Source organism: Myotis nattereri, assembly GCF_964212035.1.
Source record: "Myotis nattereri genome assembly, chromosome: 19".
Classification (NCBI taxonomy): Eukaryota; Metazoa; Chordata; class Mammalia; order Chiroptera; family Vespertilionidae; genus Myotis; species Myotis nattereri.
Genome location: NC_138095.1, coordinates 27,370,596 through 27,392,743, shown reverse-complemented (window position 1 = coordinate 27,392,743; position 22,148 = coordinate 27,370,596). Strand labels below are relative to the sequence as shown.

General features: G+C 59.3%; 1 protein-coding gene across 1 annotated transcript; it reads right to left on the bottom strand.

The window, feature by feature from the left end:
* Nucleotides 1–354: 354 nt before the first annotated feature.
* ATP6V0A2 (ATPase H+ transporting V0 subunit a2) lies at nucleotides 355–21,930 on the bottom strand. The gene is made up of 20 exons (XM_081113415.1): nucleotides 21,634–21,930; nucleotides 17,456–17,534; nucleotides 16,988–17,085; nucleotides 16,404–16,541; nucleotides 15,499–15,587; nucleotides 14,300–14,426; nucleotides 13,658–13,740; nucleotides 12,938–13,031; nucleotides 12,098–12,310; nucleotides 11,003–11,153; nucleotides 10,733–10,869; nucleotides 10,034–10,221; nucleotides 9,853–9,943; nucleotides 9,074–9,192; nucleotides 8,153–8,363; nucleotides 7,193–7,312; nucleotides 5,197–5,316; nucleotides 4,586–4,703; nucleotides 4,003–4,174; nucleotides 355–3,402 (listed from the first exon to the last, which is right to left on the bottom strand). The coding sequence occupies exons 1-20, from the start codon at nucleotides 21,748–21,750 to the stop codon at nucleotides 3,303–3,305; spliced, it is 2,565 nt and encodes an 854-aa protein (XP_080969541.1). The 5' UTR covers nucleotides 21,751–21,930; the 3' UTR covers nucleotides 355–3,302.
* Nucleotides 21,931–22,148: the final 218 nt, after the last annotated feature.

Here is a 22,148-nt window from a genome sequence, read left to right as displayed (position 1 = left end):
GAGCCCCGCTGGGGGCAGCACGCACCGGCCCGGGGCCCAAGGGCAGCCCAGGGACCTAGGGGCCCAAGAGCCTTGTCTGGGATTCCCTGGGCTGGCAACCTGCCCGCTTTGTGTACGGAAACCGAGGCAAGAGAGGCGACAAGCTCCCAGTACCTCCGAGGGGCAGAGGCGAAGTTGGAGCCAGGGAGGCCTCGTCCGAGCCTCCAGGCCTACGGGTCCCAGGTGGTGGAGCAAATACCTTCGCGGAGAGAGCGTGAAGGGACAAGTTGGGGGGGAAGAGGGCGGTTGTGATCACAAAGGGACGGCTGTTTTGGCTTTCTAGTCAGCCAGGGAAGAATAAAGCAGAACGAACGCTCACGGTTTAAAAATATAGATTTATTTTCATTAGTAAAAAGTTCAATACTGAGAGGAAGATGCACGTGTCCCAGTGCATCCGGGGCGCCGGGGCGTGTCCACCGGTGTCTGCTCAGCCTGAGGCTCCTCACTTCCAGGCGGACCTCAGCACGCCCTGGTCGGGGTTCCCACTAGGAAGTGAGTGGCAGGTTCGAAGGGTTCCTTACAATCCGAAGCCAAAGCTCAGCTCGGTGCCGGCTGCCGGACCGTCCCTGGGACCGCCGTGTCCTGGTCTGGAATGGCGATGCCCCAGTCATCTTGCTGGAGACCAGGTGGCGCGCCAGCAAACCTGGCTTCAACATTTCAGTCGCGAAATGCAGACTGCAGAGCAGCGGCTGAAGTTACTTTGCGTTTTTGTTTTCCAAACCACACGGACCTACAACGTCCCTAAGCGCTGCCTGTGCTACAGATGTGCTATGCCTCACCGAACTACTGCAGGGAGAAACGGAGAGCCGAAGGCTGTTACCAAATACCCGTGCGGAAAGGAGGAAGCGGGGCATTCGGTGAGGCGAGTCTTTGCAAAGTCACGTCCACGATGAACGGAAAGTCCGGGGCTCCCCGTGACCCCGTCAGAACACCTTAGGGCTTCCGAGCGGACCATGATCACGTCACCACCAGGATGCTCTCCACCTTCGAGGATGAACTCAGATTCTAGATGACGGAAGAAATCCTTGGTTTTATGTTTTAGGACTCCATGAACACACAGAACGAAACCTGGGAAACCTGGCCGTCATGACACGGATCTTTAGAAAAATAATCCTATTTAGAACATCACCCAGACCGCTGGCCACTTTTCCTCTTGCTATTTGCTATCGAGAGAATAAAGTCTTACCTTCAACACTGTACACACAACAGTTCCACCGAACAGCTTAAAAACAAAGCAAAACAACTGCTCTGGTGACCCGATGCTGGGACCAGCTTCGTAAGGAAATAAAATCCCCATTAGTGCTGAAGGGACACCATCACACTGTTTCTAGAGAGTTTTGTTGGGACCATTCATTTGCTTTTTTAGAATTACATTCTACATAAGTTTCCATGGAGACATGACGCACTCCTGGCCCCATACCGATAGGAGGTGTTCGTTAGAATTACCAAGGTGGCCCCGGGACAGTGAGCAGCGGGCAGCGGAGGGTTCCAGCAAGTGCTGTCTCTCGTTTACTAACGGGCGAATCCTGGGCTTCCTCGGGATGAGTTAGCTCCCACTTTTGTTGCTCACCCCCTGGAGTCGAGTGATGAAAACGGACAGCCTGTGGGGGAAGTGGGAAAGCTGGGGGCAGAGAGCAGAATCGTTGTCCAGTTTCCTCAGCGTCACTAACGGCCTGACATTGAACATGAGGGACAAACGCTGGCAATTTCAACCGGCTCTGGGTGACACCCACGGAGAGCAGCATGGAATCGTCACACAAGAAAAAGGTCTGATGTGAGCCCGGCCGGTGGGGCTCAGGGGTTGAGCGCTGACCTAGGAACCAGGAGGTCACAGTTCTTTCCCGGTCAGGGCACAGGCCGGGTTGTGGGCTCGATCCCCAGTAGGGGGCGTGCAGGAGGCCCATCCATGAGTCTCTCCCATAACTGATGTCTCTCACTCTTTCTTCCTCTCTGAAATCAATAAAAATGTCTATTTCTTAAAAAGGTTTGATGTTAGTCAGTTATGCCTGGCTGTGCATAACGAGCCAGGGCGGGGAGGATGGCAACAGACAGCCTTTGGCGAGTGTTACAGAAAATGTGACAAGTGAACATACTGCCGGCTCGTCCTGAAAAGAATTAAATTACCCACAAACCATGAATATAGAGGAGGAAGGATGAGCATAATTCACAGGCGACAGGCCAGATCAACATGTCCACCAGGACCGATTCCCATTCACTCAGAACGAAACGTCAAGTGAGCAGAGGCATTTAAACGAGAGACTCCAACCCAGTGGCCGAGAACCAGCTTCCAACCGAGCTAAGGAGTGTGCGGCGTGTGCGTGAACTCCAAGTGCCTCCGTCCGACCTTCATTTAGAATCAGCCTCCGAGTTAAAAAACGGTCAGCGTACTGTTCTCAGGGCAGGTTCGACCTCCTCCTGGTAAAACATCCTAATTTACATTTTGTTATAAAAGTGTACAAAAGACTACTTTCTCCCTTTCCTCCGCTCAGGAGAGACCCCTGCTGCTCAGTAACGCCCGCCAAGCGGGTCCCTCAGTCCAGGGCATGTCGCTACTGCATCTTCCACAGTCACACGGCGTCGCCAGGCTCAGCACACCGTTCCTTCCCAAACATACAGCCTATAACCAGAGTGACGTAAGAACAGGGCGAGAGTCTTTAAAAAAATATACCAGGGGAATAAACATGTAGGTTTTGTCCCACATTCCCCAATTAAGACAAAACTGTAGAAACCGCCTCCTCTTCGTAATCCCAGGAGTCCACAATAAAAAACGTTCGCATACTCTGGTCAAGCAGAATATTAAATGTGTCTTTTGATGATCCGTCATTAAACTTCTTAAAAAACTATACTTATTCAGCTGTTGGAAAATATTCTCTGACTTCGGGTGACAGAATAACTCTTTGTTTTTTTTTGTTGTTGTTTTAATAAGGTGAAAAGGAATTAAGTACTAAGACTGTTTCTGATTAGCCGCTCAAAGCGGGCTTCTCTTCCCCAAGCCTGTATTTTAAAAAATAAGTTTAACGTAACTTTTGGCATTAACTTATATTTGCTCATCAGGAAAACGGGAATAAATTTATGTATCTAAATTGATAAACTTTACAAAATATTTAACGTGAGGAAGAGGTATATCTTACAGAATTATTTGGCTAGATCCTAAGGCAATCAATGAAGACAGAATTTTTCTGATCATAAATCGGACACAAGTGAATTTCTACAACATGATAATCCTCCGTCAATGGGAAAGCCCGGCGGCTGCAGCGCTGCAGTCACGCCCTGTCGTCGCTGAACTTCCATGAAAGTCGTCTGAATGAGAAAGGAACAAATTTGGTGCCTGCACCAACATAGAACTTGTTCTGAAATTCCACCCTAAAATAAAAACAATCCATGTGTTAATGAAAGGTTGCGAGTGACATTCCCCACATTTCATAAAACAGCTTTTATAAATTAAGAACAAAAGATTCCTGGGCTGCAGTTGCTTCGTCCCATCATGCTCTTGCAGAACTATTTGTACTGAGACAAAATGGGCACGCGTGCTCGCCCTGTGTAGGCATGACGTGTTAGAAACATCGCACCGCCTCATGCACTGCACACACGTGCACGCACACACACACACCAGCACCCAGGACCTCTCCCCCCCCGTGGTAGCTGGGCACACAGACAAGCAATCTGAATTCACTGTGAAACACTGAGAAACAGGTATGAAGCCTTTTACAAGATAAAGCAAGGCCCGCAGTGAACTGAGAGCCTGAAATACAACTACTGGGCAAGCATGAACTTGCTCTCGCTTGTCAGGGATAACAGCTCAGAAACAAAATAGAATTCTTCCTCGGGAGATCTGAACACAGCCCCCAATGTGAGGAAGGGAAGGCACAGCTAAATTAAGCTCTGGATTTTGGGGGGGTTGTATCCACACATCTGGGGGAGGGGTTCCGTTTTTCGTAAGGAATAGCTGAGCTGCCGGCTCACCAATGGAGGCGAACGGCGTGCAGGAACGCAGACAGCCCCTCCATGACCAGCAGGATGAAGATGGTCAGCAGGGCGAAGAGCGCCATCACCGGGAGCAGCAGCAGGACCCCGTAGGTCCTGTCCACGCGGAGGCCCACGCGCATCAGCATGGCCCACAGCACGTCGGACAGCTCTGCGGAGGAGCGTGCGGAGTTAACGTCTGTTCCCGGAAGTGAGTCACCTTCGCCAGCTGGCTGCCCGGGCTTCCTCCTGGCCATGCCCCCTGCTGCCCATGAATAACACCCTCCTCCGCTATGACACGTCACCTGCTTCTCACGGAACCATCAACCGCTCCCCGACCATCTCGAGCACCGAGCAAGGCAGGGCCGGTCAGGACACGGCAGCCTGCCTCCCGGGAGAGGCTGAGCCCACTGGGCCCAGTCAGCTCTGTCCCAACTCAGCCCTGGCCCGTGGGCACGCGTTTCTCCCAGCAGCCCCGGGCCAACTTCACCCGGAGCTGAGAGACGGGGCTGCGCTTCACCCACAATTTAAAGCGTCCTGTGAGTTGGCAGGGTGCTGGGGGGGATATTGGGAGGGCACTTACGTGCGTGGGCCAGGCTGAGGGCCCAGAGCCGCAGGTAGGACGCGGTGTTGGAGATGCAGCCCAGGCAGTACTCGATGGAGTGGATCACTTGGGTCATCAATATTTCTCCAAAGTTAAACTGCGGGAGACCACGCAGCATGGTCAGCGTTGGCGCCAGGCAGACCCCGCGAGGTCCAAGCCCGCGCCACTCTCAGGGCGACCGCCAGAGCTGGCTGCGGCCCGGCGCGAGGACGCCAGGGTGCGGGGCGGCGACTCACAGCTCTGCTCGCAGCCCTCCCCCCCACCCCACTTCGGTGTCTCCTCTGGAGACGGATTACCATCCTTCTCACCAAGACCATCACAACATGAAAGCTTAGTGATGAGTCTATTTATTCTTTATTGATTTCACAGAGGAAGGGAGAGGGAGAGAGATGGAAACATCAGTGATGAGAGAGAATCAGGGATCAGCCGCCTCCTGCACACCCCGCACTGGGGATGGAGCCCGCAGCCCGGGCCTGTGCCCTGACAAGAACTGAACCGTGACCTCCCAGTTCCTAGGCCAACGCCCCACCACTGAGCCACACCGGCCGGGCATGTGCGTCTATTTCATCATGAGGAACTGAAAGCTTTACCTCTTCACAGGTCACCTCCCTGCAGCCGTCCTCCAGCGGGGTGCTCCCCTCCTCTATGTCCTGGCTGCCCATCAGAGACACCTCCTCCTCGCTGTCCTTCCTGACCAGCGTGTACCCACTCTAGCGACAAACAGGGAGCACGGTCAGCGAACAGGGAGCACAGTCAGCGAAAAGGGAGCACGGTCAGCGAACAGCACGGTCAGCGAACAGGGGGCACCGTCAGCGAACAGGGAGCACCGTCAGCGAACAGGGAGCACGGTCAGCGAACAGGGGGCACGGTCAGCGAACAGGGGGCACGGTCAGCGAACAGCACGGTCAGCGAACAGGGGGCACCGTCAGCGAACAGGGAGCACGGTCAGCGAACAGGGAGCACGGTCAGCGAACAGGGAGCACGGTCAGCGAACAGGGAGCACGGTCAGCGAACAGGGAGCACGGTCAGCGAACGGGGAGCACGGTCAGCGAACAGGGAGCACGGTCAGCGAACAGGGAGCACGGTCAGCGAACAGGGAGCACGGTCAGCGAACGGGGGCACGGTCAGCGAACAGGGGGCACGGTCAGCGAACAGGGAGCACGGTCAGCGAACAGGGAGCACGGTCAGCGAACAGCACGGTCAGCGAACAGGGGGCACGGTCAGCGAACAGCACGGTCAGCGAACAGGGGGCACGGTCAGCGAACAGGGAGCACGGTCAGCAAACAGGGAGCACGGTCAGCGAACAGGGAGCACGGTCAGCGAACAGCACGGTCAGCGAACAGGGGGCACGGTCAGTGAACAGGGGGCACGGTCAGCGAACAGGGGGCACGGTCAGCGAACAGGGAGCACGGTCAGCGAACAGGGAGCACGGTCAGCGAAAAGGGAGCACGGTCAGCGAACAGCACGGTCAGCGAACAGGGGGCACGGTCAGCGAACAGGGAGCACGGTCAGCGAAAAGGGAGCACGGTCAGCGAACAGGGGGCACGGTCAGCGAACAGGGGGCACGGTCAGCGAACAGGGGGCACGGTCAGCGAACAGGGAGCACGGTCAGCGAACAGGGGGCACGGTCAGCGAAAAGGGAGCACGGTCAGCGAACAGGGGGCACGGTCAGCGAACAGGGGGCACGGTCAGCGAACAGGGGGCACGGTCAGCGAACAGGGGGCACGGTCAGCGAACAGGGAGCACGGTCAGCGAACAGGGGGCACGGTCAGTGAACAGGGAGCATGGTCAGCGAACAGCACGGTCAGCGAACAGGGGGCACGGTCAGCGAACAGGGAGCACGGTCAGCGAACAGGGAGCACGGTCAGCGAACAGGGGGCACGGTCAGCGAACAGGGGGCACGGTCAGCGAACAGGGAGCACGGTCAGCGAACAGGGGGCACGGTCAGCGAACAGAGGGCACGGTCAGCGAACAGGGAGCACGGTCAGCGAACAGGGAGCACAGTCAGCGAACAGGGGGCACGGTCAGCGAACAGCACGGTCAGCGAACAGGGAGCACGGTCAGCGAACAGGGGCACGGTCAGCGAACAGGGAGCACGGTCAGCGAACAGGGGGCACGGTCAGCGAACAGGGGGCACGGTCAGCGAACAGCACGGTCAGCGAACAGGGGGCTCGGTCAGCCAACAGCACGGTCAGCGAACAGGGGGCACGGTCAGCGCCTTTCAAAGCAAAGCTGTGACAAGGCCAAGGTCAGAGCCCCCGGCTCCTCCTCACGAGTTTTAAACTCTCGGGAGCACAAACGCCCTTTAGGACAAAGTGAGGGCTCCACACCCGTTAGGACAGCGATTATAAAAACATCACATGAGCGCGTGCTGGTCGGGAGCCGCCCCCAGTGGAGCAGCAGCCTGTGGAGGCCTGGACCCCGAGGGGGGGAGCACATGGGAGCAGTCACTCACACCGGGTCCTGGGGGTCAGAGTCATGGATTCCCAGGGCAGAGTGGCCTGGAGCCGCCGGGCAGGCCGGGCGGGTGGGGTCTGCTGGGGACCAAGGAGCGGGGGAGGTCAGAGCTCCGATGGCCGCACTCACCCTGCTGACCCCGAAGCAGCTGCGCCCGTTGTGCAGCCACAGCAGGAAGAGCGGCTTCCCCAGGAAGAGCACGGGCACGGCCAGCGCGGTGACGGCCAGCAGCAGCCGCTGCACGTGCTCCTGCGGGCGGAGGGGGGAGGGAGTGACTACACGGACCCCGGCGGGTCATTGGCACGTTCCTGAAATCAGCAGAAACCAAGCCCAACATCCCTTCATTCATAAGCAAGGAGCTCACAGCAAGTGCACGCCCAGGGCCGCCTCCTGGGCCCAGAGCGATTCCAGTACCAACGATGACGATGACGAGGGCTACAAGGGGGCGAAAACCGTCAGGTTCAGATCCCACTCGGAGGCGGCGGGGACTGGGGGCAGGCAGGGCGGGCAGCCGCTGCTGAGGGGGCGTCACTCAGACACCTGGTCATGGGAGCGGCCACGGGGCTGCGGCCCAGGTGCCCATTCTCGGACGACCTGCCTTGTCAGAGAGGGATTTTAAAGAAACTGGGAAAGTGGGGGGACTGGGCAGCCCTTGGAACCCCCAGTGGTACATTTACTTCCCACCAGTTCTGACAGCTACTGAGCAGCAGGGGGTTTGTTTTAAATATGTTTTTATTGATTTCAGAGAGGAAAGGAGAGGGAGAGAGAAACATCAATGATGAGAGAGAATCATGGATCGGCTGCCTCCTGCACACCCCACACTGGGGATCAAGCCTGCAATCCGGGCCTGTGCCCTGACCGGGAATCGAACCGTGACCTCCTGGTTCATAGGTCAATGCTCAACCACTGAGCCACGCCAGCCGGGCTGTGGCAGGGAGTCTGGATGGTATGGCCTGTCCAGCGCCCCCAGCACCGTGTCCAGCAGGCCACATCCTTCTGTGATAACACACGGAGACGCAGCCCCCTGTGCCCGCAGGCCCGGGACGGCCCCGGCAATGCGCTGACGGCGCCGGGACAGAGGGGACTCACCTGGCCCGCGTACAGACCGCTGGTGGCCGTGGTCGGGAACAGGAACATGTTGATGAACTCGATGAGAATGCTGGGGGCCACCCTGGAGGTCTCCGCCGAGTAGACCAGCCACTTGTAGATGATCATGAAGATGAGGTACCCGAACATGCAGAGCAGGAAGAGCAGCTCGGGGACCGACACCAGGTAGATGTTGAACTTCTTCCTGAAATGCCTGGAGGAGGGCGGTCGGGCGGGACAGGGCCGCGCTGAGGCAGTCACTCCTGTGACAAAGCCTCTCAGCACAGCTCCCGCCCGACACGCTGTTAGGGCTCCAGGGAGAGAACCGTGAGGACGCAACACAGCGCGCGCCCCCACAGACCCAGTCCGGGGAGACACACCCTCCCACTCCTAGACACCAGCTCGTCACAACAAAAGGCTGTCTCGCCCGCCGGTGGCTCGGTGGGTTGGAGCATCGCCCACACACCAAAAAGCCTGCAGGTTCGATGCCGGTCAGGGCGCAGACCCAGGCTGCAGGTCCCATTTCTGGTGGGGCAGGTACATGAGGCCACCAATCGATGCTTCTCTCTCTCATCAATAAAGATATCCTCCAATGAGGACTAAAAAATAATTTTTAAAATTTTTCTAATGCATAAAAAAGTGAGAAGTCAATCCTAGAGATGAATATATAATTCCCTTGCTTCCCGGCCTCCTCCCTGCTCATTCCCTAGATCCAAAAATACTGCCTGGCACAACTCTGTGCTCCATAAACATCTGCTGAGCGAACGAGCTAATGAAACTGTCAAAAACCGTATCATCGAAACAATCACTCACACACTCAGCCACCACATCGGCTGCCTCTTACCTATCGCCTACCATCAAGAGGCAAAGTAAGAAATACCCAACTTGGCTTAGAAATACGGCTTTTGAAAAACCTGTACTTACAAGTGGTTAAATATTCCCAGAACGACTCCAAAAGTCATGTGGATAATTCCTAAAATCACAGACATTTTCATTTTGAAAGAGTTCAGGAAAGTGAGGCGATTTGTGGCCAAGTTCCAAATCTAAAGACAAAACAAACCAAAAGAGAAGTCGTTAGCGTCCTCCCTCTGCCGCGGTGGCAGTGGAGAGACCTCCATCTGAACGGGAAGCAGCTGTGAACCAAGGAGAAGCAGCGTGCCCTTTCTTCCTGCAGCTCCACCTGAGAACGCTGTCCCCTTAGCCCAGGGCCCGGAGTGACACAGTCTGAACATAAAGCCCAAGAATGGCAGCGAGCCTGTGCGTTTGGGGCCAGAGCCCAGGAAGTGAAAGGAGAGAGAAAAGCAAGAGGAAGGGCCCCTCGGGCTCGGCGGAAGGAGCGCCCCGTCCCCTCTGGGGAGAGCGGGAGGGTGCTGGCGGGGCCCTGACCCTGGGCAGGGACAGGCAGGGCTGTGTGTTACCTTCACATACAAATATTGCGGATTAACAACAACAAGAATTTTTTATTAAAGCACGTGCAGGCAGGCGGTTGCTGGAAATATCAGGGCACCGTCCTGTAACGTGACTAACCCTATGTGCACACCTGAACCTATTGCAAAGTGACAGACTGGAAACCGTAAACAAAAAATAAAGTGAAAACAAAACAAAGCCTGTGAGCCTGAGACTAGTCTGAGACGCCACAGTGCCGGCCGCCGTGCGGAGCAGGGGGGAAGGGGGGGGGGGGAAGGGGGAGGGGGTGCACTCACAGGATCGATGCCCAGCGGGTAAGGGCCCTGGAACACCCCGGGCACGCTCGGGTCCAGCTGCAGGACGCGGCTGCGCCGGACCACGCTGTCACTGCAACAGAGCGAGGGGCGAGGGGAGAGGGGGGTCTGGGGAGGACGCTCTCCCTGCCCCACCCGTCGCCTGGCTGCCCCGAGCACTTACTTCCAAAGCGCCATTTTCCCGCGCTCCGCCGGGGCGTGGCTGGCGCTGTACATGGCAGACACGTTCCAGCCGGAGCCGAAGAGGTTGACGGACTTGGAGAAGCAGTCGTTGTAGATGAGGCCCGTGTACACCGAGAACAGCCCCATCAGCAGGAGGATGTACCGGCCGTTGAAGAACATGCCCAGGATCTGCGTGGAGAGCAGCGTGCGGTCAGCACAGGGGCGCACGCGGCAGGAGCAGGGAGATGGGTCACGTGACCGAGGCTGGGCCGGCCCCTTCTCAACCACGGCCCTCAGGGCTCTCAGAGACAAGGCACTGCAGCCCAGACAGTGTGGCTCAGTGGTTGAGCATCGACCTATGAACCAGGAGGTCACAGTTCCATTCCCAATCAGGGCGCAGGCCCGGGTTGTGGGCTTGATCCCCAGTGTGGGGTGTGCAGGAGGCAGCGATCAGTGAGTCTCTCTCATCATTGATGTTTCTCTCTCTCTCCCCTTCTCTTTCTAAAAATCAATAAAGGGGAAAAAACAAAAACCCTCAACCAAGACGCTGTGGCAGAGGCGACCCCGCACCAGGTCTCAGCCAGGCCGTACGGTTACCGCCAAGCCCCGACCCGCACTCAGGAAGCCGCTGTGTTGGTCCCAGGAAGGGAACCACGACTCCGGCTGCCCGACCAGAGGCCGTGAGGCGGCGGCTTCTTACCTCCTGCGACTGACTCAGCCTGGGGTGGTTTTCATTCAACACCAGCAGGAGGGCGAACAAGAACATCACGAAGCCGTGTCCGAAGTCCCCGAACATCACGGCAAACAGGAAGGGGAACGTGATGATGCTGAAGAGAGCTGCAGGGCAGGAGAGCTGGCTCAGGGCCGGGCGCATCCAGCCGGCAGCGGCAGCCCGAGGGCGGGCGGGCGGGAAGCCACGCAGGACAGCGCAGCGGCGGGCCACGTCAGACGCGCACACGCAGGGTCCCACCTGGGTTCACCTCCCGGTAGCTGCCCACGCCGTAGGCGTCCACGATGTTCTGAAAGCCCTCGGTGAACTTGTTGGTGCGGATCAGGGTGGGGGGCGTTTCTGTCGTCGGGATCGTGTTCATAAATGAGGTGATGGTAGCACCACTCTCTCTCTTTCGCATGAAAAAGAATAAAAATAAAAAAGATTGTCCAAGAGCCTTTTCAGCACACTGCTTCCTGCCAGCGAGGCTCTGTGGGCTCCGGGGGAAAGTACTGATCGCACCCCAGGTTCAAGGACAGGTTCAAGGACAGGCTAAGGACAGCAGAAGCAGGAGCGGACGGGGTCCTGCAAGCCGGGCCGAGTGGGTGGGGACATGGAGGGAGGAGCTGGAGGGACTCCTCCAGGCAGAGAGATACTAGGGAGTCCCAGGATCACCAGGAAAACTGGAATTTAGTCTTTTATCTTTTAAAAATGTTCAAGAGGCAGATCAACCAAAGGCCCTTCGGCATAAATGCATCACCCATGGACACAGGCAATACGGTGGTGGAGGCCTGGGGCGGGGCGGGGCCGGGCTGGAGGGGTCAATGGGGGAAAGGGAATATGTGACACTTCCAACAATAAAGATTTTAAAAAGATAAAAATTAAAACTAATGTGATATTCAGGAGGCATTCAGAGGCAGCTCCACCAGCTAAATAACTGAAATCCTGCGTCACTGGCCAGCGGCCACTGGTAGCCCTGCCTGCAGCGTCACCTCCTGAGACACATCCGCTGACGGATGGGGAGGCGGCCTTCACAATCCAGAGCTCAGGTTGGGACCAGAAGGGCAGGTTTCCAGCCAAACTCTATTTCCCGAGACACAGGGCACGGGTCCTGGGAGAGTGGCCGCCATGGCACAGCGTGAACCTCCGAGTCCCCTCAAGGGCAGGCAGTGCGACTGACAGCAAAACTGAGACCCACCAACACGCTCATCACAAAGCCACGGCCCCGAGACCACAGAACACCACCGTGTGGGACACGCCCCTGAACTCCCAGCCCGCCTCCCGGCCGCGGAGGCGGACGAGCAGTGGTGGCGGCGAGCCGAGCTCCCGCGGGCTCCCAGCCATCGGGCGCCTTACCGAGCCGTCCTCCAGCGCACGGCGCAGGCCCTGCAGGTCGGCCTCAGGGCACCAGACCTCGGCGATGAGGCACTTGTTGGTCACGTCGAGGCTGCACATGTTGAGCATGTGGTAGATGGCTTTCATCTTCTTCACCTGGACGGTGCGGCTGTACACCGACTCGGCCGCCTTGCACAGCACCTGCCTGAGGTAGTCCTCGGTTTTGTGCAGCACCTGGGGGAGGAGCACGGCTGTGGGTGAATGGGCAGCGCTCAGCTCGGCCCGAGTCCCATGGAGGGAGGCTGAATGCCCGGCCCCTGCTGCCTGGAGGCAGGTGAGCGAGCCTTCACTCCGCTCCTCCTCTTCCCCCTCCAGGACCCCAGGACCCCATGAGGCAGGTGGAGACCCGAGCTCAGCCCTTCTGATGCCCCTGGAGCTGCCTCTCCCGGAGAGGAGCCAGGGCCACAGGAGAGAGTCTGAGGTCACAGCCACTGGGGCAGCACCAGGCCTGCCCGGTGCAGGGACCTCCGGGTTCTCATGCACCCCCCATCCCGCCCCGCCCGGAAGCCCCTGGCACCTCCATGGGTCACAGCCCGAGAGCCCTCCCTGCCCTGAGCAGAAACGGGACACGAGAGCCACACTCGGAGCGGGCGTGATGAAGACTGCGCCGACACGGCAAGGCGACCTCCCACACAAAGCCGACACTAGCGAGGTCCCAGAGGCTGCAAGACAACACGCCGCGACGGGAGAGGCGGCCTGCCGGCCCCTGGACACCGCCACGTGCCCCGTCCAACCGGACAGGGGAGCGGCCGGGTCTGTGCGTGTCCCAGCCTCGGCGGGTGGCAGGGCCGGGCCACGCACCGTGTACAGGTCCTGGATGCGGGTGCTCAGCCCCTCCTGGATCTCACGGCGCTCCTCGGCGGTGCTGGGGTACGGGTAGATGTGGCAGTGGTAACTGCAAGACAGAGTTCCCCGCCGTCAGGACCCGGAGGGGCTGGAGGAACGCTGGAGCGAACCTCAGAGGGAGAAACTGCCCAGGGCTCCACCGAACACAGGCAAGTCCATGTGCGGCTCAAAATACTTCAACTTGATTCCTTTTCCAATTGATCTTTTTAAAAAATGTTTTTAAATGACTTTCAATGTTTTTTCAAATGATCTTAGAAAAAGAGGAAGGGAGAAGGAGAGATAGAAACATCAGTGATGAGAGAGAAACATGGACCGGCTGCCTCCTGCACGCCCCACACTGGGATGAGCCCACAACCCGGGCCTGTGCCCTGACCGGGAATCCAACGTGACCGCCTGGTTCCTAGGTCAACGCTCAACCCCTGAGCCACTGAGCCACGCCGGCCAGGCCAATTGATCTTTCAAGCCTTGATTTCTAAAACACACACAAATCTGGGAATGGCACTAACATGGTCTCAACTTTTAAGTTACTTTAAGAATTGCCCTGGCAAGAATTAGCTAACCAATTAAATGTTTAAAAATATAGCATTTCAGCAAAGATGTCGCATGACAACCCCCAGAGCCTCCGTGCCCGCTGCCGTGCCTGCGTGCGGGGGAGCAGGAAGGAGCTGTTCTCACCAGTCACAGATCTTCTTCACCTTGTGGCCGATCTGCTCGCCCCAGAAGGAGATGAGGAACACGTACCACTTGATGACTTCTCCCTGCGGGGAAGGCACCCTTACTTCCGGGGCTGCAGCGTGCACCCCTCTGGCGGCTCAGCCTCTGTCCGTCCTGTCACTCATTCCCCCAACACGCGCGCCGACCTCCTTCCTGCGAGGCCGCGACGGCAAGTTGACCGCGAAAAGCATTCCCAACCCCAAACCAAGGCCGGACATATTTTTGGTCATTTTCGGGCAAGTGGAGCGACCAAAACCTGAGCCCCCGCGTGCACGTCCCCTCTGCCTCGCTCCACCCCAAACTGCAAGCGAGCGTCCTTGCTTGGCCTGTTCCGGGCACGGTCTGTGCTCTCGGGCGGTGGCTTCGCTGCTGAAATGGCCCGAGCGCAGTGCTGACGTGAGGACACACCTCTCAGAAAACCTCACGGGCTCCGAGGCCTGGAGGGGGCAGTGTCCACCTGGGTCAGCCGTGCTGTGGCCGTGGGAGGAGGCCCTGGAATCTCCGAGGAGGAGGGGCGGGGAGCAGCCCCCCGGGGTCCTCCTGCGCTGTGCCCAGCTGCTGCGGGCCTGTCACTGGCCAAAGGCGACCGTGCCCCCCACTCACCGTTTCCGGGTCCTCGAGGGACTCATCCAGCTCTGCGCAGGTCACGATGGTGTACCCTTTGCAGACCCTCCACAGCATCCTCTCAAATGCCTCCACCTTCCCCTGGTGGATGAGGCCGGACACGAATCTAGGAGGAATGCAGACCGCCGGTCAGCGGAGGGCAGCGGCTCTCACCCAGCACAGCACCCGGGCGGCAAGCATGCCATTCTGGCCACGGGGAAGGGGCCTCCGACTGCCAGACCCTAACACGCCGGTGGGAAGGCCCTGAAGCATCCTTTCCAGGCTGAGCCGAGCCCAGACTCAGGACATCCTGGAACAGAAGGCACAGGGCCTCACGCCCCACCCCCCCACCACCCCCGACCAGCATCCTAAGGCCTGGAGTCTCGGTGCTCGCGTGGGAGAGGCGCTCTCGTGGGAGAAGGGGACGGGCCCTGTGTCTCCATCAGGTGAGGAAAAGATCACCTCCAAATCTCCTCTCTCAAGTTGGGTCCCCCAAAGGGCCCCCCTCAGTGAATGGGGGACGGGCAACCTCAAAGGAGCCCACAGGTGCCGTGCTACGTCCCAGTTCCGGGTGGAAGGGGAAAGCCTTCCCTGAGAGTTTACAGCCACCGGCGAGAAACCACTGGGCTTGGCCTAAGCTCACAGTGAAAAACACAGAAAACCCAACAAGAAGCCCAGCTGAGAAGGGAGCGTGAAGTGACTCAGGCTGGCAGGGGGCTCCCGGACCTGACACGTGAACAAACTCTGGGGGATCCGCACTCAACACTGAGCTCCCCCAGGCGGTGAATGAACAGGGGCCGTGCGCTCCTCAGAGGAACCCGGAGGAGGCAGGGTCCCGCCGGTTCCGGTGAACGAACGGCAAGAACGGGCAGCAGGAAGGCCCTGAGCACAGGGCCGACACCCCCCAGCCCCTTCAGCCCCGACCCCACGCAGGCCAGGCTGGGCGCTCCCAGGCCCAACTGCTTCAGGCTCGAGGAGCAACGCGGCCTAAACGCCCCCTCTTCCCAGCTCCTGGGCCCGTGGCTCAGCTAGAAGCAGCACAGCTGCCGCCCGATGCGCACACACGGGAGCCCGTGTTCCCTTAAGCAGCGCTCACTCTGTCACTCAGTCACGGGCGATGGAGCGTGCCGTCCGTCACTCCACGGAGCTCGTCCTCCCCGACAGGGGGCAGAGGGGCCCGACCCCCACGCCCCACCTACCCCAGTTTCGCTCCCAGCCTCTGCATAGAGCTGTAGTCCAGCAAGGAGTCGCTGTCCAAGGCGGGGAATTCTTCATACGTGGGCTCAAACTACGAGAGAGGAGACCACGTGCGTCTTGTGAGAAGCGATTCCTCCCGTCTCGTTCCCAGCAGCAGTTTAGGGCGCGTCCCTGCCACGCGGATCTGGGTGCCAGGCCCCGGGAACTCAGACAGGAAACAGCTCTCACCAAGAAAGCACCCACTGCCCACCCCTCACTGCCAGCTCCTTGGCGACAGTCCCAGGAGAGCGGAGCGTATGCTGGGCCCTCCCCCATCCCAGGTGCCCCAGGTTCTGAGTGAAAGTGGGGGGGGGGGGGGGGGCGGGCTCACGAAGGCACGCAGGGAAACCGCAGGGCAGGGCCTGCGCTTCGTTCTCATCGTGTACATGGTGGGGTTTACCCCTTTCCTCTTAGCAATTCGGAAATAAGGTCTAGATTTTAGAACTGGAAGTCCTGTCCAATTCTTTCTCATGATCATACGATTTTTTTCAACTGCAAACCTAAGCACTGCACAGACAGGAGGTGTTGCATAACCTCCGGACGCGGACAGGAGGGCAGTGAAGGCCGGGGGGGGGGGGGGGGGGGGAGGGAGGACGGGGAGTCAATGGGGGAGGGGGGGGGCACCTGTAATACTTTCAACAATAAAGATAAATTCAAAACAAACAACAAAAACAAGTAGGAGCTACTGTTCCTGCTAAAACCGACCGACACAGGAAAAGGCTTAACGCTTTTTCTCGTGTGGGATCGTCCGACTGGAAAGTAAGCCTGAGGCCACACGTCGTCGGCAGGAACGGCAGGCACTGCCAGCCCCACCGAGACCCGCCGGCCCGAGACGCTCAGACACAGGCCCCCCGGCGCCGCCCGGCACCTCCACGTTCCGCCGCACGAAGGTCCGGGTCACCCGCAGCATGTGCGTGTACTCGATCAGCTCCAGCAGGTTCTTCCTCAGTTTCTCCTTGTTCCTCGTGACTTCCCTCAGCTCCACCTCCAGCTTCTGCAGCTGCTCCTGCAACGGAACCGCAGCTGCTCGGCACCGGCCTCGGCGCCCAGGCGGCGCCCCAGCTCCTTCTACGACGCCCACCAGTGGAGCTTTTAAAAAGCCAGAGTCTAGCCAGGCCAGGGGATGATGCTGCCCGCTGAGCCACACGGGCCAGGTCGCCTATGGCCACCTGGGGTAGCGCCCTCTCTGAGCCACACGGGCCAGGTCGCCTATGGCCATCTGGGGTAGTGTCCTCTCTGAGCCACACGGGCCAGGTCGCCTATGGCCATCTGGGGTAGTGTCCTCTCTGAGCCACACCAGCCAGGTCGCCTATGGCCATCTGGGGTAGTGTCCTCTCTGAGCCACACGGGCCAGGTCGCCTATCTGGAGTGAGCGTCCTCTGGCTCTGAGAGGACGGGCAGGCGACCAGGCAGCAGACAGTGAGGAGGTACAGCCCTGAGGGCGCGCGTTACCTGCATTTCCAGGACCTGCTTCAGAGGCGGGGCAGGGGGGCTGGTCTCGCCCTCGGGGAGCGGGATGTCAGCGCTGTGAATCTCCTGCACCAGGTACGCTGGGAACCATCGAGGAGCGAGTGAGGCTCCACACTGCACAGGTGGCAACACTTCACATCCCCCCTTCCCTGCGCGTCTGACAGTCCACGTCTGGCTCCCACGGACTCAGAGGCCACCCGCTGTGGCGCTGCCTGGACAGCAGCAGGTGGGACGACGGGGTGACCCGTCAGTTGAGGGGTGTAAGCCCTGAGGCTACAGGTGAGAAGACGCCAGTGCGGCTGTGAGGGGAACCCCCATGAGGGGCCGGCCCCGGGCAGGGAGGAGACGGGCGCCTTCTTCTCTTCTTCCCACTCAGCTCTGGTTCCTGGCTGTTCTGAAGGGAGCAGGGTGCTTATGGGAAGGGCTGTTCGGTTATTCGCATCAACTCACCCAGGATCCGCTCCAGCTCTTCACACCGCTTCACCTCACCGACAAACTTCCTTTGGAAAGAACTGACATTCTGGTTGAGCTGAGAAAAGAATCAAAAATGTTCGTTCAACACCTGAAGTTTAACAATGAACTTGACGTTAAAATATCATTGGCGAAGGTTTGGGGAACAGCGCACCCTCATGGACTACCGAGTGGGCGCGCTGGGCGGCAGCTGTTACCAGAAACACCTGAAAAATGCCCTTCGGCCCAGAAACATCCCATGGAGAAATTTAACCTCAGCCCAAACCGTGGATCCGGACAAAGACTTCTCTAGAAGACACCCGCCCGGGATATGGAGACGGCATTCACATGGAAAACTGATGAAAGGAATTAGAGTCCGCCCACCCGTGGAGGACGACTCGGCAAGGAGCAGGGACAAGCTGCCGACACATGAAACGTCACGGAGGACTCTGGGGGTGGCAGGACACAAAGGGCACACGCTGTGCGACCCCATTCCTATGAAACGTCCAGAGAGGGCTCCCCGCAGGGCGGGAGGCAGACGAGTGACGGGGGGCTGAGTGCGGCAGCGGGAAGGGGCTCCCCTCCTGGCGTGGGACGCCTGAAACTGGGCTCAGCACACTTCCTAAGTCAGGGAATGCGCTTGAAATGAGTGGATTTCATGACACACGTCAATAAAGTTGTACAAAGTTATACTTAGTCATGTGACTTCTGCACTTATAAAATGGTGTTTGAAGTGACTACGGCATTTGATTATAGCAAGAAATTATTAAAGAGCTTAGGTTAAATGATGACACTGTGGTTCTGATTTTTAAGTGTCCTCGCCTTCCAGGGACCCCTCGCACGGACTCCGACCGGGCCACTGCTCTCCTGTCTCCGTCTCAATCCCAGCATCACAGTCCCAGCGGGAAAGAGATGAGACGCACAAACGATTTTCTGGAAGGACTTTGGCAAAGGGACTGTGGACGGTGTGAGAGCAGGGGCCGACCAGGGAGGTGGGACCTGGAAACAGACCATCCACGGTCTCAAGGGGGTGGGGCCACGTGAACAGCCGGGTGGGGCCACGTGAACAAGGGGACAGGGCCACGTGAACAGCCGGAAGTGGGCACGTGAACGAGGGAGTGGGGCCACGTGATCACTCGAGAGTGGGCACGTGAGGACGGAGGAGGGGCCACGTGAAGATTGAAGGGATGTGGCCAGGAGCCCCCAGAAGCTGAGGAGGCAGGAAGGACCCTCCCCTGGAACCTTCCGAGGGAGCACAGCCCCAGACACCCTGATTTCAGGTTCTGGCCCCAGCACGGGGAGGGCACACGTTCCTGTGGGTGAGGCCAGAAGGCCTGGGAGGAGCGATGCGTGAGGGGGTCAATGGGAGGAAAAGGGGACATCTGTAGTACTTCCAACAGTAAAGGTAATTTTTTAAAAAAATCACAGCCCAGCCAGTGCTGCTCAGTGGCTGAACGCCGGCCTACGAACTAGGAGGTCAGGTTCGGTTTCCGTTCACGGGGAAAGGCAATGGGGCAAGAATTCTCGCATCTGTACCGGACACTCAAGAAAACAGTCAGATAGCAGCTCGGCATGAACTGCTCAAGCACGAGAGTCTCTACCCCAAGGTTCGGCTCTTGTTCAGCATGTGGAGTTATTTTTTTAAAGAATTCCCCACAAGGAAGACAACTTCTCATGCCACCTGTCAACTCCCACTCAGTCCTGGACTCACGCTGACCTGAGGCCGCCCTCTCCAGCTCCTGGGGACGCAGACACGGTCTTCCCGACGGAACTGAGTGTCACAGGGGAGCCAGGCCCCCAGCCTCTGCCAACCACCCGCTTCTCCGCTGCAGCTTTTCCTTCCTCGCATCAACCCCAATAACCCTCCTCGGACCCCGTGATTCTGCAGACCGACCTCAGGAAGAGGCCGCCGTCTGGCCCTGACACACAGATCGGGCTGGCCATCCCATCATCACCGTCTCACAGGTATTCACTGTGTTTCCTGTTCCGTGGTTTCTTTTACAAAGTTTCACTTCTCTCTTCTTTATAGGGAGGCAACATCACCCTCATTCCAGGCCAGTGATAGGAAGAACTTGTAAACATGGATTCACTGGAAGACTAACATTTAACCTCAGAAAACCGGCAGAGGGCCCGGCCGGCGTGGCTCAGGGGGTTGCGTGGCGACCTATGAACCAGGAGGTCAGGGTTCGATTCCCGGTCAGAGCACAGGCTCGGTTTTCAGGCTCCATCCCCAACGGGAGACATACAGGAGGGCAGTCGATCAGTGATTCTCTCTAACATCGGTGCTTCTCTCTCTCTATCCCTCTCCCTTCCTCTCTCTCAAAAATCAATAAAAACCTATTTAAAAAAACAAGCCTGGCAGAGGCTGCCTGGTGCTCTTTTTACTAATCTCCACTCCACTCCCAGCAGCTCGGCGACTGCCTACAGCTGAAAACTGTTCTGAGGCTGGGACTGTGACAAAGGGCAGGCCCCGGCCTTCCCTGAGCCCGCTGGTTAAATAACTTTGCTTTCATCCAGGCCTGCGCATTGCTGTCACCACGGAAACCCAGGCCCCGCCTCCTTCCCCTCAGAAGGCTATTGAATGAAAAGGGGAAAATTGTTCAGCTGCAAGCCCGAGACCAAGGCAGAGGTCGGGGTCCCATCTGGTGAGCCCGAGGTCAGTAAGAAACCCCAGAACAGAGCAGGGGAACTTCAGCCGCGATGGAACTTTATGCACTGGCATCCACGCTGCCTGACAGCCGCCCGGAGACACAGACAGACACACAGACAGGGACGGACACACACACACCCCCCCAGCTCGGAAAGCCTGGCCCCACACCAGGAAGAGCTCCTTTGGTCCGGTTTCCTTCTGGGGGAGGATGAGCGCACTTTCGCTTCCTCCCGCCGAGTGTAATGACACTCCGTGAAACTCGAATCTTGGCGGCGACTGGGGCATTTGTTCAAGCCTCTGAGATTGGAGCCGGCCACGCCCCGGGGCCCAGGACTCACAGGATGGAGCACATCCACCGGGTCAGCCCAGCACCCGCCAGGTAAGTGGGTCCCGGGCGCTGGCGCCCGAGTGGCCCCCGGAACCAGGAAGAGAGCCGGCCCTGCCCTGCAGCCTCACGCCACTCGGGGTTCTCTCCCCTAAGGCAGCAGCACGCGGTAGGGGTGCTCCCTTTGGAAATGAAGGGGAAGCCACCAGGGGAGGAAGGCTGTGGCCCAGGAAATAAAACCTCCAGGTCCGTGACTTCCCGTCCCAACAGCACGTCTCGGTCCTGCTTCCCAACCTCCCTTCCACACCCTGTCCTCCCCGTCGCCCTCCGTCATCGGTGTGTTTGTCCGGCTCCTCCCAGGCTGTGAGCCACAACACAAGGACCTTGTCCTCCTGGCTGGCCACCCAGTCGGTCCCAGCACCCAAGCCGGCATCTGGAACAGAGCACACATTCCATACAGGCGTGCCCGGTCGCTCCACAGACGCCCTTTAGTGCCACCAACCAGGGGCTGTTCCCAGTCTTGGGGAATCAGGAGTGGACCGGGGAGGAGAGGCCCCCCGACCGTGGGGGCTGACAGTCCGTGTGGGAGACAAACGGATAGACAGATGCACAAACAAGTGCTCACTGTCACTTGGGGAGAGAGCGTCCATTCAACGAATACTGACGGCGCTCCCAGTCCCAGCCAGGCCATGGCACGGTCCCACATCAGCGAACAAAACCGACACAAATCGCTCCCCCTGGAGGAGCCCGCACCTCGCCGGCTCGCTGCCAGTTCAGGCGCTGAGCCCACCTGCCACCTGGTGCCCTGATCTTCCCCAGGTCTCGGCCCAAACGCCACCTCCTCCGAGAAGCCCACCTGGACCACCACCAGCCGAGCCACCCTCACACCAACCCCGTTTTATCTTCTTCTCAGCAAACACTGTCTTGTGTGTGGATTGGTGTGTCCGATCTCTGTCCCCCGCCAGATGGGACTCGGGGAGGGAGGCCTTGGCGGATGTGCTCCCCCGCCCGGCCCGGTGCCCGGCACAGGGGCGTCGGATGGCACGCCCCGAGGCCGAGGAGGACCTCACGGGGCGCTGCTCACTCAGCCGGGAGGGACCCTGAGCTGGGCCTCAGTTTCCCCGCCTGGGGAATGGGGGCAGCGGCGCGCCCCGGGCCCGGCGCGGGCGGAAGGGAGGCCCGAGTCTCCCGGGCGACACTCACGTCTCGGAACTGGACCAGGCCCTTCTCGCCCAGGGCGCTCAGGCACTCGTAGGCCGTGCCCGACTGCAGGAAGAGCTGCGCCAGGCACATGGGCTCGCTCCGGAACAGGGACCCCATGGCGGGCGGGCGCGGGGCCCGACGGGCGGCAGCGGGGCTCCGGGCAGCGCGGGCCCGCGCGGTCAGCCGGGGCGGCCCGGGCCTCGGGCTCCTGCTGCGGCCTGGCCGCGGCCCCGCACCATTGGGCTCCGGGCAGCTGCGGCCGCCCCCAGTCCAGCCCCCGCGGCCGCCGCTCCAGCCGCCGCCGCCGTGCGAGGCCCCGCCCCCGCCCTAGCCATTTCCGGTCCCGCCCCTCCCCGCGGCCGACCAATGGCGCCTGGAGTTTCGGCGTGCGACGGCGCCGAGGAGCCAATCAGCGCAGGCCCTGCGGGGGACGCGGGTGCTCTCGACGCCCCGCCGGACGCGGACGGAACGGCGCCGCCCGCCGCTTTTGAAGACGAGTTTCTGGAGGGTGCGCG